We start from the raw sequence: 16537 nt of genomic DNA on the forward strand, positions 1-16537 counted from the left end.
TTTTTATTATGTTTCGTGAACATAGTCTAAAGTCAGCTTTTTATTTATTTTTACTTATTTGTTTGTATTTTTAATGTTTATTTTTGAGAGAGAGAGAGAGAGAGAGAGAGAGAGTGTGAGTGGGGGAGGGACAGAGATGGGGAGACACAGAATTCGAAGCAGTCTCCAGGCTCTGAGCTGTCAGCACAAAGCCAGACGGGCTCGAACCCACAGGCCATGAGATCATGACCTGAGCCAAAGTTGGATGTTCAACCACCCAGGCACCCTTAAAGTCAGCATTTTAAATTGGGATTTTAAGCTTTTTGTGGTTGTTGTTAAAAAGTGTGTGTGTGTGTGTGTGTGTGTGTGTGTGTGTTTGTATTGCTTGACCCAATCGGATAAAAGTTTAAGAGACCATTTTCCATTTCAAGTATGTTACGTGTTCTGTATGTGTAACTAAAGAAACACTTTTCTAAATGCATCCATCTTTCAGAAGAAGATAAAGGTGGCAAAATGGCTGCAGCAGATTCTGTGCAGCAGAGACGTCAGTACAGACGACAGAACCAGCAGTCTTCATCTGGTATGGACATGGATTCATCTGTTTTCTACCTGTATTTCCTGATGAAAACTACTTAAAATATAAATATCCATCAGTGTAGTGAGTGTACTTAGGAAAATTATGTGCTTACATGGAAATCTCTTTAAGGGGAGGAAGTATTAGTTTTTGGTTTTGAAGTTTAATTTTCTTTTAAGTTGTTATGAACATAGTAGACCTTTATAGTACAAAAGTAAAAACAGAGGTATAAAATTTGGGAAAGTAGATTTTTTTTTAATGTTTTTAAACATTTTTATTTATTTTTGAGAGATAGAGACAGAGCATGAGCAAGGAAGGGGCAGAGAGAGAGGGAGACACAGAATTCAAAGCAGGCTTCAGGCTTTAAGCTGTAAGCACAGAGCCCAATGTGGGGCTCATACCCACAAACTGTAAGATCATGACCTGAGCTGAAGTCAGATGGCTTGACCAACTGAGCCACCCAGGTGCCCAGGAAAAGTGGATTTCTTTTCCCAATCTCTAGTGTTACTCCTTAAAGCTTTTTTTTTTTTTTTTTTTAATGTTTGTTTATTTTTGAGAGAGAGAGTACGCCTACATGCGTAAATGGGGCAGAGACAGGGGCAACAGAGGATCCAAAGTAGGCTCTACGTTGTCAGCACAGAGGGTGAGGCAGGGCTCGAACCCATGAACCTCGAGATCATGACCTGAGCTGAAATTAAGAGTCAGACGCTCAACTGACTGAGCCACCCAGGTGCCCCACCCTAAAGTCTTCGTTCAGAAATTTTCTGTGCCACGTATGCGGATCTGTGGTTTAAATTGGCAAAAAATGGGCACCTGGGTGGCTCAATCGGTTAAGCGACCCAACTTCGGCTCAGGTCATGATCTCACAGTTTGTGGGTTCGAGCCCCACATCAACTCTGGGCTGACAGGTCAGAGCCCGGAGCCTGCTTTGGATTCTGTGTCTCCCTCTCTCTCTCTGCCCCTCCCCCACTCACACTCTGTCTCTCTTCAAAAATAAACATTTAAAAAAAGAGGCAAAAAACAAAACAACAAAAAAATTACGTAAGCTCAAACTTTAGATTATGTTGTCTCCCTTTTTAACTTAATAGAGATATTTTTCCCTGTTCATAGATCTAATTTTTTAAATCACCAAAACTTTTTTTATTATAATAACATACTGTGATTTATTGAGTCAGTCACCTACTTAGACATTTAGGTTGTTTCTGGGTTTTTCTGTGTGTGTGTATTTTGTAAATAATTGAGTAAATAATATTTGTTATTTAATAAAAATTAATTATATTAGCTCAGTGGGTCTTTGTGACCAAGTCTAGATGTGCTATTTTTGCTTTTCAGTTATAAGATAGAGACAAAAACACCCCACAGTGGCATTGGGTCTGTTAAAAGCCATAGAGCTTTTGCAGTTCTTTTAACATGAAGTTAATCATAGAAAGGTTTTAAAATGCATGTAGGTCTTGGATGTTTTTTGGTGCGTGGGACTTTACTTTAAATGTAAGTTTTGATATTTGGGAATAATTGTTATTTTAAGTTCAGGAAACCCTGTGCAAACAGTTGTAAGTTTTTCTCTTTGCAGTCCTGGACGTTTGCTACCAGGCCTGTAAGGAAAGGCTTGTTACATACATTTTTTTTTTGTTTGTATGATAAGTGCTAGGGATGTGGAAATAAGTTCTTCAGACCCTAAGATGACTTTCAGTAGCTTTAAAAGTGCCTTAAAAAAAATTTTTTTTTTTTAAATAAGTGCTCAGGGCACCTGGGTGACTCAGTTGGTTAAGTATCCAACATCAGCTCAGGTCATGATCTCACAGTTCATGGGTTCGAGCCCTGCGTCAGGTTCTGTGCTGACAACTCAGAGCCTGGAGCCTGCTTCAGATTCTGTGTCTCCCTCTCTCTCTGCCCCTCCCCCACTCACACTATGTTTCTCTCTCTCAAAAATGAATAAAAATTAAAAATAAGTGCTTAAAGTAAAAGAATCAAGTAATTGCTTGAAGTGCTTTTTTTAATGTTTGTTAATTTTGAGAGAGCACAGGAGCGGGGAAGGGGCAGAGAGAGAGGGAGAGAGAGAATCCCAAGCAGAGAGATCCCCAATGGCAGGACTTGAACTCACAAACCATGAGATCATGACCTGAGCCAAAATCAAGAATCAGATGCTCAACTGACTGAGCCACCCAGGTGCCCCACTTGAAATGCTTTTTAAGCTTAGTTATTTGGCAGATCACTAGATTCTTAAGGGACGCTTATGTCTTGTTGGAGTGTGCTATGGGAATGATTTATATAATTGTATAATAATATATGTTTATGCTTGGCTTTCAAGTCATTGACCATATATTGACAGTAACCTTTGTTTAGAACTGATGGCTTACATACGTGCTCGCTACATTAGGGACTTAACTTGCTAATTTGGACACTCCTATCTACTTAGATTCAGAAAATGTGGGCAGACTCTTAAGCATAGGTGTAATGTGGTTTTTTCTTTATTGTGTAATTATAGATTCTGGCTCCTCTTCTTCCTCAGAAGATGAGCGACCCAAAAGGTCCCATGTGAAGAATGGTGAGGTAGGCAGGCGGCGGAGACATTCCCCTTCCCGGAGTGCCTCTCCATCACCTCGAAAGCGCCAGAAAGAGACCTCCCCTCGGTAATGTCTTTTCTTCAGTAGTCTTCACTGGTGTTCTGTGTAGTTGTGATGAAACTTCGTAACTTATGGGATGGGCTACAGGTTTATTTTAGAAATTGGTTAATTCCTTCATTTCAAGGGCTCCTAGAAGGAGGTGGTCAGATTTGGGAGGTTTTGGAATTTTTCTTTGCTTTATTTGGTGGTTACTACTAGTAATGAGATGTTAAGTTTTGTACCACCATGTCATATGTCTGCATGACTAGATCAGTTAAATCATAGCATTAACTTCTGAATATCTTTGAACATGTGAAAAAAAAAATGAATCTTCATTAGTGATACTTAACTCCATTGAAGTAAATAATTTGGTGAATGGAATTCTTGACCTTTGTTTTTCTCCACTGCTCTCAGGATGCAAATGGGAAAGCGATGGCAATCGCCAATGACTAAAAGGTTGGTTAGACGCTACTTTGTAAATTAGGGTTACATGTCAAAGTTTTAGTGACTTAATTTGCTGTTTAGGTAACCTGATGCCATTCCTAGGTATACAGTGGGTATGGTTGTGGAGAAGTTCCTCAGATGTTTAAGTTTATTAAAAGTATATTTCTTTACATGTCAAATTAATGATAGACTTACACAGTGTTCATTTTAGAGTACCATTTGAGCTTAGATTTTTGTGCAGTTACAGTACTTGGATATTTTCCAAGAGATAGGATAATAATAATTGCTCCTTAGATTTAGTGGGGAGGGACTTTGTGATGACTTTAGGGTAGACAAGAAAAATTTGGGAAAGACTAGAAAGACTAAAGATGGAAGTGAGGCTCTGGCTCTGTTGAGTGTTTCCCACAGTAGGAAAGTAGGTTGCATATTTTTATTGAACCTTTTTGATCAGGTATCTGTGGGATTGTAAAACGTAACATTTTAGAGCTTAATAAATAGAAATAGAAATCTCTAATTGTAGCTTATCCCATTAAGTGAGAAAAAGAAAACAGGCCCAGAAGTCGTAAAATGAGTTTGTTAGGGTAGTAAGTAAAGTGACAAAGCCAGATCTTCGACCTGTGCTATTGGCATTATACCATTATACTGTCTTCACTGGTCTTCTGCTTGGGGGGAAGGGGGGGGTCTTAGCTGCCGCTGAATTTCTGAGTATCTTTCCTGAAATGATCACATTGTCCTATTTATGGCTCATTTTTTGAAACTGTTTTGTTTTAGGTAGTCTCAGTAAGAGTTCTCTTGGAAAGATTCTTTGGAACTAGTCAGCAATGTTTGCGATGGAACAGAGTAGTGTATTTGTGCTGCAGAATACTTGACAATAAAAAATAAAAAACCTTTAAGAGAAAGATAAACTTAGATGCTAAGGTTTTTTGTTTCCAGCCATAATTACCCCTGACTTCTGTGAAAAGTCTAGTACAGCAGCTAAAAAGTTGCTTTACAAAATCAGGTTAGTGGTAAGATTTCTTTTTTCCACCTGTTCGGGAACTACTTTCTATATTGGAAAGCAATTTCTCCGCAACACTGATGTTTATTATCCTGCTCCAGGGTGTTTTGGTTTTCCTCTTTAAAAAGGCCTCGAGTTTTAGTGATGTTAGAAATTGGCTATCAGGTGTCCAGGATTTAAAGATGGAGGAAGAATTCTTTGGAATCATGCTTCAGTATTTATTCTGTTTATTTTTAAGATTTTATTTTTTTAAGTAATCTCTACACTCAACACGGGGCTTGATCACAACCCCTTGATCAAGAGTCACATGCTCCACTGACTGAGCCAGCCAGGCATCTCAGTAGTTACTGTATTTTTAAGAGGGGACATACAGCCTGTTTTTTTTTTTTATTATTTCCTATAAATTTTGACAAAGTAACATTTTCCATGTTTGAAACACGTGTCTCTGGGAGTGTCTCTGGGATCGAACACTCCTCAACTTAAAGGATAACGAGGTACATTGATCATAGTATTAAGAGGTTGGCATCACATCTCTATTTCTTGTCTTCATTACCAGCATGGCTAGTGAAGTGAGGTTGTTCTGAGAGCAGGCTGGCCCCTTCTGATAAAACCTGTCTTCCTGCATACTTGAGGGTTAGTGACATCACATATTGAGACTTACTGAAACCGGTTCTCACGCAATTTGAGGGCACACTTTCCTACTCAATTTCTGCACGCAGTTGAAAGTTTAGCTTGGCATCATTCAGAGTAACACTAGAAAATGCTTAGCTTTCTGTTGTTAGATTAAGCGGATGAAATCTATTAAGGATTCAGAATTTCGAATAATACAGTGAACAAGCTTGACCAAATCTTGGAAATATATTAAACCTGGCATTTATGTCATTTTTTTTCTTTCTTTTTTTTTTTTTTTTTTAGCATATACGGAAAAATTGAAATAGATTGATCTCAAAGAAATCAGCTTTTTGTTTTAACTCTTAAAATGTGTGCCTTACCAGCTCAGGTAGAACTCTGTAGCCTTTGGATCATAGAGCCGTGTGGTGTCAAGACTCCAGTCTTAAGCGATTATTAGATTTTTCTGGCATCCCTTAAGTTATGCTAGTTTGGTTATGGTGTTATTTGTTCTTTTTGGTTATTTTCCTACATAGAAACAGGACATTGAAGGTCCTCACTGGAAGGGACCTTTTGGTTCCTCTGAGCCTTTCATTTTACAAGTGAAGATGAGGCACAAAATAAATGTCTCAGGCCATTAGTGTATCATAATAGATTCTAATCTGAGTCCCAATTTTTTAATGAGAGTTTCTGGTTAGATTTAAAGAGAAGTTACATAATCAACAGTAATAGCCTCTTAGGTTATTATATTTACTGATAACATTGGGAGTTCTTTATATCACTTCATTTTCTAAGTCTGCACCTGTAAACTTTTCTTTCTTCTTTTTAAGTTAAAACCCAAATGTCTTCTCCTATTTGAAATCTTGCTTACCTTTTGAATCAGTACTGTGGTCATCTTGTCTCCCCAGGTCCTGTAATTCTCAGGTTAACCCCGCTAGTAAAGTGGTTTCTCCTTTACTGTATTTTCGTATAATTAGTAGTTCAGTATCTACATTTCATTTCATCCAAAGCTTTTCTGTCTAGATAGATTGCCTTTTGTAGTTATTATAAATCTGTTCCGAGTGAAGTCTTAGTCCCCACGAGGCATAAACAAATTGAAATTGAAAATTAAATTGTGAAAATAAAATTTAAATGAATTTCAGAATTTTTTCTGTTCTGTTAGTAACAGAGCACTCTTTAGTTTTAAAGGGAGATCAAGACTAGTAAACTGTAGAAAATATTTCCAGATTCACAGGAAACCTCAGTCCTGTGCTGGGCAAGAAGTTGAAAACTACATTATGTGATTATGGCAAACTGGCTTGGTGTATATTTTAATATAAATCTGGGGAGATTGCTATGAGTTAGTCCAGTTGATACAATTTTATTTTTCATGTGTGCATTTCTGTTTGTTAAGTGTGTAACAGCTCAGAATTAAGGTTCCTAAGATTGTGTTTCAACCACACTGCTCCCAGTGATAGCTTTACTGCTCAATTTTTAATCCTTTGTTTTTGAGATAGTGTTTTTAGTTAATAGTAAGCCAACTCTTGAATAGTGGAAATACATTTTTAAAAATCGAGAACTTGGAACAGTGACATATAGATCTGGGGCCATAAGTCCCCAAATTTAAAATTTCTGAGTTAGAACATTGAACTTTTCTGGGTTTTAAAGCAGTTGTTCTGTTTCTGATAAGGAAACAATCACCTAGAGAGCCTTTTTAGCACATACTGGCTAGACCATACGTAGTCTGGGCCTGGTGAGCACAGACTCACATTAGTCTCCTAGGTAACTGATGTGCATTCCAATGCTTTCAGGCAGTGTTTTCGAACTTTTTTTTACCCTGTGTCATGTTGAGAATTTCTATATCATGACCCAGACTCTGCATATGTATATACTGAAACAAAAATTTTACAAAACAAAATTTACCGTTAACAAGTAAAATTAGATTTTCTAAAATGCTGGTTCTCAGACAGAGCCTTGCCAATGATCCTGTTTAGTATGAAAAACATTGCTCTGAGGGATAGAGGAACAGTTGACGGCACTTTTGGTTAACAATGATTAAAACTATATCATCTGGATCACTTAATTGTAAATGCTGCTGACTCCAAATAACTTGTAATTTTTTTTTTTTTTTTTAGTGGTAGACGGAGGAGGACCCCCTCCCCACCACCCACCAGAAGGCGCCGTTCTCCTTCTCCTGCCCCTCCTCCTCGAAGGCGCAGGTCTCCCACACCGCCACCTCGACGAAGGTATTTTATCGGATTTGCTAGTTGTAGCTGATGGGAACAACTTAACTTTTTTTTTTTTTTTTTTTAATGTTTATTTTTGAGAAAGAGAGACAGACTACAAGCAGGGGAGGGGCAGAGAGAGGGAGACACAGAATCGGAAGCAGGCTCCAGGCTCCGAGCTGTCAGCACAGAGCCTGACGCAGGGCTCAAATGAGCCATGACATCATGACCTGAGCTAAAGTCAGATGCTTACCTGACTGAGCCACCCAGGCGCCCCTAAAATGGTTATATTTTAAGGTGTGTGAATCACATGTCAACAAAGATGTTAAAGGTGAAGTCACTCTATTTAGTGATTATAAAGGGGAAAATACTAAGTTTACAGTGCAGAATTCTGTCAGGTACCTCCTTAAGTAAGGATTCAAAGTTAGCAGTAACACATAGTGGTATTATATAATTCCCAGATACCTCTGTAGCAGCCTTACCAATTCTACAGAACCTCAGTCAAATTTATTAGGATATATCAGACAAACCCAATTGAAGGATATTCTACAAGGTAACCGACTAGTACTCTTTAAAAACACCAGTCACGTAAGACAGGAATAGTTATGTATTGGCAGAAACTAAGGACGCATGATAACTAAATATAATGTAGAATTCTGATTTTTAGAACCTGGAACAGAAAAGAGGCATTAGTGGGAAACTGTGGAGTTGTATTTTAGGTTAATACCAAGTTAGTGCTAGGATTAATTTCATAATTTGGATAATTTTTTTGTGGTTACGTGAGCTGTTAAGTGGCAACTCTCCATTATTTTTGTAACTCTTCCGTAAATCGAAATGGTTTCAAAATAAAGGGGGGAAAAGATTTGTAATGATATTACTCAAATACGTTACCAAGCAATAGGAGTGCCCGTTATATACCAGGTAAAGTGCTGTAGGTGTTTTATATACTTCATCTCTAGTCCTTGAGGTGAACTTGCTTGGTAGGTGGTATTGTTCCCATTTTTCAGGTGAGGAAATGGAGGTTCCCATTACCATGTTGAACAAAAAGTGGTCTATTGTAAAGCTGAAGATATTTTTAGCTCAAGGTCTGAACATTTCAGGAGCAAATTAGGCAATTGGAACTGAATGTTCTATTCAGGTCTAATTTTTAAAGAGGCATGTGAGGATTATGGAGGAAATAAGCATTAAGAGGAAGTCCAGCTTGGACTTCCTCAGCGAAGGATTGTTCTAGTAGGTAAACTTACAGTGAAAAGTGGTTTTTGAGACATAAAATGCAAGTCTGTCCTTGGCAGGGTGGGGTGGGTGTAGAGATATCTTTTAAAACTTGTGCAAGTGAACTCTTGTTATTAATGCTAAGTCTAAATGCCAGCTCAAGAGAGCACCACATAGAAGAGCTCTTTAAAGTATAGATTTCCTGGGGCTCCTAGGTGGCTCAGTCGGTTGGGCGGCTGACTTTGGCTCAGGTCATGTTCTCACAGCTCGTGAGTTCAAGCCCCGAGTCGGGCTCTGTGCTGACAGCTCAGAGCCTGGATCCTGCTTCAGATTGTGTGTCTCTGCCCTCTGCCCCCCCCCGCCGCATGCGCTCCCTCTCTCTTTCTCCCTCTCTTAAAAATAAGTAAACACTAAAAAAATAAAATAAAATAAAATAAAGTACAAATATCCTAAGTTGCCCATAGTAGAGTCCTGCTAATGTATTTGGCTAGCTATTGCATGATAAGGATGTTCAGTTTATGCAAGATTCTCTTCTCAAAAAAACATTCAGATTCCATATGGATTACGTTAAATGACATAATAAACTTTAATTCCAAAAACTTCAGATTTCTCCATTAAGCAGAATGTCCTCTTTTATAGTCATCTAGGATAAACCCACTAAGTGATTTCCTTTAAATGAGGATAAAGGCATAGTGTTTCCAATTAAATATTTTTTAAATTAATTAATTTTTAATTAATTCCAATTTTTAATTGGAAACACTTTCTGCCTGGTGCTAACTACAGTGGCGCCATAACTGCTGGTTAGTTTTCTGTGCATCCTGTTGCCTTATTCTACTGGACCTTCCGACTTAATGGTGTATTTTTCCTAGGACTCCTTCTCCTCCCCCCCGGCGCCGCTCACCTTCCCCAAGAAGATACTCTCCTCCAATACAGAGGAGATACTCTCCTTCTCCGCCTCCAAAGAGAAGAACGGCTTCTCCACCTCCCCCTCCTAAACGTAGGGCATCGCCATCTCCACCACCAAAGCGCCGGGTCTCCCATTCTCCACCTCCCAAACAAAGAAGCTCCCCGGTCACCAAGAGACGTTCGCCTTCGTTATCATCAAAGCATAGGAAAGGGTCTTCCCCGAGCCGATCTACCCGGGAGCCCCGGTCACCACAACCAAACAAACGGCATTCGCCCTCACCACGGCCTCGAGCTCCCCAGACCTCCTCAAGTCCTCCACCTGTTCGAAGAGGAGCGTCATCATCACCCCAAAGAAGGCAGTCCCCATCTCCAAGTACTAGGCCCATTAGGAGAGTCTCCAGGACTCCGGAACCCAAAAAGACAAAGAAGTAAAAATATTTTATGCTTTTTTGGTTGGGAACACTAATTTGCATAGCCTTTTATGTTTGGAAGCCTTTTTTCCCTTTACTGAGAAATTACAGAAAATAAGCTGGTGGGAATACAGGCTTGTGAGGCAGGTTAAAGGTACTATTTGCAGATTCGTTTTCTGTTTTCAGGATAGTTCCTTTTGGCACACACTAAATGCCATAGGATTTTACTTGGTTCTTAGGGGTTGTCTGGTTTATTGAGGGATGTGTGTTTCCAAAACTGAACTCTGAAGTAATGCATAGAACATTTCTTGCACGGCTATGTATGACTGATAAAAGCAGTCTTGATTACAAGGAATTGGGCATTCTTAATTTCATATAGGAAGTATTAACAATGGATAGAGGATTATGGGACTTAAACTACTCTCCAGGAGATTTAGATGATACGTGTTAGTAGAATCAGCTAGCAAACTAAGTACTCTAAAATATTTAAAAGTGTGTGACTTGGTTATATAATGGAAGTGGGTTATTTTCTCTTGGGAAAGACCTTTGTTCTTGGGTATTAAATGTTTTGTTCTTCCCCTCTATTTCTAGGGCTGCCTCACCAAGCCCTCAGTCTGTAAGGAGGGTTTCATCCTCCCGATCTGTCTCAGGATCTCCTGAGCCGGCAGTTAAAAAACCCCCAGCACCTCAGTCTCCTGTCCAGTCTCAGTCACCCTCTACCAACTGGTCACCAGCGGTACCGGTCAAAAAGGCTAAAAGCCCGACACCAAGCCCATCTCCGGCAAGGGTATGTGTCTGCCCTGTTTTATCTTTATAATTTTATGTGGTCACTTGGAAGCAAAGACAGTTTTTTTTTGTTGTTGTTTTTTGTGGCTCAGAGCAGCAGCATTTTCTTTAGTTCAGATGGACTTCAAGGAAGCACAGATTAAGTGGTGGTGGTTGCATCATAGTCCATGCTTAATATTCTAGCCACCCACTAATTGACATTATGTCTAATACTCTTAAATTGTGTGACCTTGGTGGTTAAAATTGGACTGTATTTCTGCTTTTTGACACATTTGGGGACTCTTAAGATCACAGAATCAGTAAAACTTTCAAAATTAGATCGTGTATGTTAGTATGGCTCCTTTGTCATAAAGGAAAAAATTCTAATGTTAACAGTGGTTATATGTTAGAAAGAGAAACGATGAGTAATCTTAATTTTTCTTTATATGTAGTGCTCTTTTTTCTTCAATAGGAAATACATTTACTTCTTTAACAAAAAATGAGTTGTAAAGCCTGAGAATTACTGGCTGAAGTGGGAAACAGCTGACCCTTGAGCAACGTGGGGCAGGGCCACTTCTCTGTGGAGTCTTTTTGATCAGTACAGAACAGCACTGTGCATGTGTTTCCTCTTCCTTACGCTTTTCTTAATATTTACTTTTCTCTAGTTCACTGTATTGTAAGAATACAGTATATGTTTAACATACAAAATACGTGTTCATCAACTTACCAATAAGGCGTCTGGTCTACATAGGCTGTTAGTAGTTAAGTTTGGAGACGGGGAGTCCAAAGTTACTGCAGATTTTCAAAACTATGTGGGGGATTTACCTCTTATCCCCCACATTGTTCAAGGGTCAACCGTATGCATTGACAAGCACGCTACCTCCATTCTAGAGATAAGAGACGTCATACGGTGGCTAGAGACCTGGCATTCATACAAGCGTATGTTTAGAATAATAGCTGTATTTCTTCAAATCCTGCTACCTTTTGGGCTCTTTTTGTGGATGGTTTACAGATATACCCATTTGATTCTTCTAACAGCTTTATCAGGGATTGCTGAACCAATTTTAGGTTGACAAAAGGGGCTCAGAAAAAGGGGATTTGTCTGAGGTCAGATGATTAACAGGTTCGGGAGCCAGAATTCACCTCAGACCCAGTTGAGTTCAGAGACATCTTTTCCTTTGCACGTGCTGCTTTTCCTTACATCTGGAGGTGTCCCCGGATCCTGGAGCCCTGACTTGCAGCTTGTGGCTTGGAGACCTGGTGTAATGTGAAGTTAGTTGGGGAAAATCATATAGAATCCGTTCCTTCGGGGTCCATTCTGACTCTTAAAATCCACGAAGAGCATCTTTGCTTTCATTGTGGTTCTCCTCTCCAGAAATCGTTTTCTTGGTAGGAATTGGCCTTGGGCTTTTCCACTCCCCGAGGCCTTAAGAAATCCTGGGATTTGTCCATTTAGTTATTATCTTGAAGGAATAAAATGTTAAGTTGGCCAAAATTTTAGGTTGATTTTATTTTTGTTACTTTTCTGGATTTTTAGAACTCAGACCCAGAAGGAGGTGGAAAGAAAAAGAAGAAAAAGAAGGACAAGAAACACAAAAAGGATAAGAAGCACAAGAAGCACAAAAAACACAAGAAGGAAAAGGCCGTGGCTGCAGCCGCTGCGGCTGCTGTAACCCCTGCAGCCATTGCTGCTCCCACAACCACATCAGCACAGGAGGAACCAGAAGCGGAGCCCGAGCCTAAGAAGGTGCGTATGGATGTTGTCTTGCCGTTTATACAGATGGCCAGATATTTGATTTTGAGAGAGGGCACAAGTGGGTGAGGGACAGAGAAGCGGGGCCCAAGCTCACGAACCGTGAGATCACGACCTGAGCCGAAGTCAGATGCTTAACTGACTGAGCCACCCAGGCATCCTACCTAATTTTTTACAGTAATTGACTCCTCGGCTGTTAGCTGTCTTCTGGTCTATTCCTTGATGATCTACCAAGAACAGGAATTTGCCAAGACTAAGGAAAAGAGTATGAATGGCTACCAAAAGCTTAATGTGTATTTAAAAAATAACTTTAAGGTATAATTAATATGCCATCTACTCACTGACAGTGCGTGATTCAGAAGCACCTGGTTGGCTTAGTTGGTAGAGTATGCAACTCTTGATCTTGAGGGTCGTGAGTTTGACCCCCACGTTGTGGGTGGAGATTACTTAAAAATAACGCTTTTAACATTTTTTTAGTTTAGTTTTGAGAGGGAAGGCGCGAGCAGGGGAGGGACAGAGAAGGGGGAAGAGAGGATGCAAAGTGGGTTCTGTGCCAACAGCAGCAAACCCGATGCGGGGCTTGAACTCACCACGAGACCGTGACCCGAGCAGAAGTTGGATGCTCAACCGACTGACCCACCCTGGCGCCCCAAAAATAAAACTTAAAAAAAAAGAAACTATATGATTCAGGGGTTTTTAGTGTATTCATAGAGTTGTGCAGCTGCTGCCACGATGTGGCTCTGCCCTGCACCCCACACCTTTTCGCCAGTTTCTCAAGACTCACCAGTGTGACTCCTCTGGTTTTAGGAGACCGAAAGCGAGCCCGAAGACAACCTCGATGACTTAGAAAAGCACCTGCGTGAAAAGGCGCTGAGGTCGATGCGGAAGGCTCAAGTGTCCCCACAGTCTTAGGTGGGAATGTGTGTTACGATGTACATTTTATTTGGTTTGTACGCAATTCAATTTCAAAATTGCTAAAATGTGTTTGAGCTTTAGACTATAACATTTGTTGTAATAATTGCTAGGTTGAAGTTCACCATGTAAAAAAAAGGGCATGGATTTACATTGCAAAAGGTGTCCACAGTGTATTAGTGACATTCTTTCATTGACAGCTGACATAAATTTCATTTAGAGTGAAATATTTTAAGCCAAAAAAAATCCCCTTTTTAAAAAAGGGGGTTTCAATATTGTTGGCATTCTTATGGTTTCTTTAAAGGCCTTGGCTATTCCCAGAGGTTTTCCTTTCTTTTCGGTTTTTTGTTTTTTTCCCCTTTATTTTTTCTCATTTGAGTGTTAGCACCCATTTAAGTTATGATGCTTCCAACCTTGTATGGTTTGCAAGCTAGCCCAGAAATAAGACCACTGTTGAACTACCACAAAAGTATAAATGAACATTTTGATGCCACAATCTTTCCTGTTGCCTGTGGAGTCTCTGCTGAAATGAATCCAGATTCGAGCTCTAGGATGAGACGGAAAATGAAAGCATGTTGTTTGCCAGGACACTGTGGGTTTATATGGATGTGTAACAAGTTGATTTGGAACACTGGAATTTCATTCTATTCTGTTGTGTTTTTTTTGTAAAGGCAATTAACTAGTCCCAGGAAGGATCCTTCAGTTATATAAAAGTTTGTTTTATGAAATGTCACGGCTCCATTCATAATTTTGTCTTGTTCTTCCAACTGGTATATACAACTTTCAGAGCTCTCTCATATTTGGAAGGCTGGAAGGGCCCAGACTTTGAAATAGTGTCTTGTTTTCACTGTTTTTGTTTTGTTTTTTTGTTTTTTTTTTTTTAAACTAAAGCTATATAAAGCTTGTGGATTAAACAGAATAAATTTCTAAATTTAAAAACGTTTGCCACTCACTTTTACTTAATCGTCTCAATACTGTGGGAACCCACCTTTTTTAAAAAAATGTTACAGTTAAGCCTATATTTTTACCCTCTTGGCACCTTTGACACAGTAAAGATTGAGCAAGGAAAGCAAAAGGTGGTGAAATTATTCTGCCATCTTTATTTTAATTGATGTGGTACGTGCTATGAAGGGCGAGTGTATGGTAATATATAATGGACAAGGCAGAGTCGACTTGGCACCTCAAGCAGAGCAGTATCTATTTATATGCCTACACATCTTAACTTCAAGGAAACTTCGGTGGGATGGTTTTTACCTGAAGGACATGGTCATAAAGGGGCTGTTTTTACCGTGGGTTTTTAGAGTAATTTGTAAAAAGGCAGAAGCTCAGTTAATGAAGCTGCTTCTGTAGTGAACTAGAATCTATGATCGATAACAGAATCTTATGTGTGTGCTGTAACTTAAGTCTAAGCATCTTTCACGTGACTTCCTTTCGATTTTATAATTCTGTTATTTAAGGAAAGCGCAGAATGTGCAGTTTCTAAAATGGTCGTTGATGACTTAATCCCTTCCAGTGTGAGCTAACCAGTGAGCATCACTGGGTACTTGGACCTATCTAGCCAGTCATTCATTCATTCGGTCCATTTATTTACTTTTCCCGTTCATTCAGTATGCCTTCATTCTCCACTTGAGATTGCTCGGTAGGGTTAGCAGTAGCCTCCATTCTGCCAAACTGCACGATCGGTTCTTGATCCTTTACTGGCCCTTGGCTGGATTTGGCTCAGTCGCTCATGCCTCCTTTGAAACGCTGCACTTGGGTGGTAGGAGATACCACTGGTTTCAGCCCTAGTTTCCCTCCTGTCTCATTAGTTGGTCCTTTTATATCTAATGGCTTCTTTCAAACATAACGTGATGGAAGTTTGTCTTAGTCCTTGGTGGATTTCCCTACATTTAATTCCTCATCCCTTGACTTTAAATGTCCTCTTTCTGTTAGTTTGTCGGTTACTTTCTAGTCTGAACTTCCCCCTCACCTAGACCCTGTCCAGCCACCTACTGGTTACCTCGCTTCGGGGGTCTAAAAGAGATACTGAACGTATCCAAAGAGTATTTTTGATGCCGCCCTCTGGTCTTCTCCCCATCTTCTTCTTTCGGTCCACGTCGACTTCATTTACTCAGAGTTGGAGTGAGTACTGTTAGGAGCAGTGTCGTCTACGCTCCAGTACTTAGGCACAGAGGCCATCCCGTTCCCAAGTCCTAAGTCAGATCACAGTACTGCTCAAAACCCTCTGATAGCTTCCTGCCCCTGAGGAAAATCCACATTTTTTACTGTGGCCTCCCAGACCTGACACACCGGGTTGAGTCTGCTTTGGCAACCTCCTCCATCCTTCAGTCTCGCGCCGAACCTGCTACCTTGCTCTCCCTGTGACCCATCAAAGTTGGTTGCTCTTTCAGGACCTTCACACCCACTGTTCCTTCATCCTGGGAGACACTGCTCCTGACCTTGTGGCTTATTTCCTTCCTTGGCTTTCCTCAGTCTTCCTGAACTCCCCTTCTTTGTCTTCATATATAGCAATTATTAGTACCTGAAACGATCGTGTTTTTGGTCCCTAGGAACTCTGGTCTTGTTCGTGACCGTGTTCCCAGTGCCTGCTACACAGTAGAAGCACAAATATTTGACAAATGGATGAATGCATTTAACTGACTTGTCTCTGCACTTGCCAGGTGCAACTAGGGTTTGAGGTAAAGAAAATGAAAAGACCGCGATTGCTGCCACCAAGGAGTATTTGCCCGCTGGGGCTGTAACCATGCAGACGCTTCGTAGTGGACAGAACGTCATACAGACTGGTAGACCAAGGTTTCTACCGTAGCCTTCTGTGTAACCTCCATCAAGTTGTACTTGACCTAAGTCCTGCCATTTCCTCTTCTATAAGGGAAATAATGGTGGAATCTACCTCAGAGTGGTTTCAGGGTTTTTTTAATGTGTTAGTTGATACGTATAATCCACTGATAGCACAAAGAAAGGTTCCCAATTTTTTAGCTAAGGACATGGATCCATTTTAGTAATGCAAATTTTAGTTTACACGTCTACAAAAGATTTTAACCAATCACCGCCCTATTCAATGCAATTTTCTTCCTTTTTGTTGTAACTCAGCCTAAAATTTCCTATTTTAAAGTGTACAACTCATTGGTATTTAGTATATTCACGAGGTTGTGCAACTACCACCACTGTC

General features: G+C 40.0%; 1 protein-coding gene across 13 annotated transcripts in view; it reads left to right on the forward strand.

The window, feature by feature from the left end:
* SRRM1 (serine and arginine repetitive matrix 1) overlaps nucleotides 1-14096 on the forward strand; it is a 31320-nt gene extending 17224 nt beyond the window's left edge. For 5 of the 13 annotated variants that reach the window (XM_045035309.1, XM_019836411.3, XM_045035318.1 and 2 more), the window contains 8 exons: nucleotides 473-559; nucleotides 3039-3183; nucleotides 3571-3612; nucleotides 7321-7431; nucleotides 9492-9956; nucleotides 10530-10725; nucleotides 12241-12450; nucleotides 13264-14096. In XM_045035309.1, coding sequence (XP_044891244.1) covers nucleotides 473-559; nucleotides 3039-3183; nucleotides 3571-3612; nucleotides 7321-7431; nucleotides 9492-9956; nucleotides 10530-10725; nucleotides 12241-12450; nucleotides 13264-13368 — 1361 coding nt within the window. In that variant the 3' untranslated portion in view covers nucleotides 13369-14096. The remainder of the gene's footprint in view (nucleotides 1-472; nucleotides 560-3038; nucleotides 3184-3570; nucleotides 3613-7320; nucleotides 7432-9491; nucleotides 9957-10529; nucleotides 10726-12240; nucleotides 12451-13263) is intronic. The other 8 variants (XM_045035310.1, XM_045035311.1, XM_045035314.1 and 5 more) reach the window with 5 other exon arrangements.
* Nucleotides 14097-16537: the final 2441 nt, after the last annotated feature.

This window comes from Felis catus, chromosome C1, assembly GCF_018350175.1.
Source record: "Felis catus isolate Fca126 chromosome C1, F.catus_Fca126_mat1.0, whole genome shotgun sequence".
In the NCBI taxonomy this organism is placed as follows: domain Eukaryota; kingdom Metazoa; phylum Chordata; class Mammalia; order Carnivora; family Felidae; genus Felis; species Felis catus.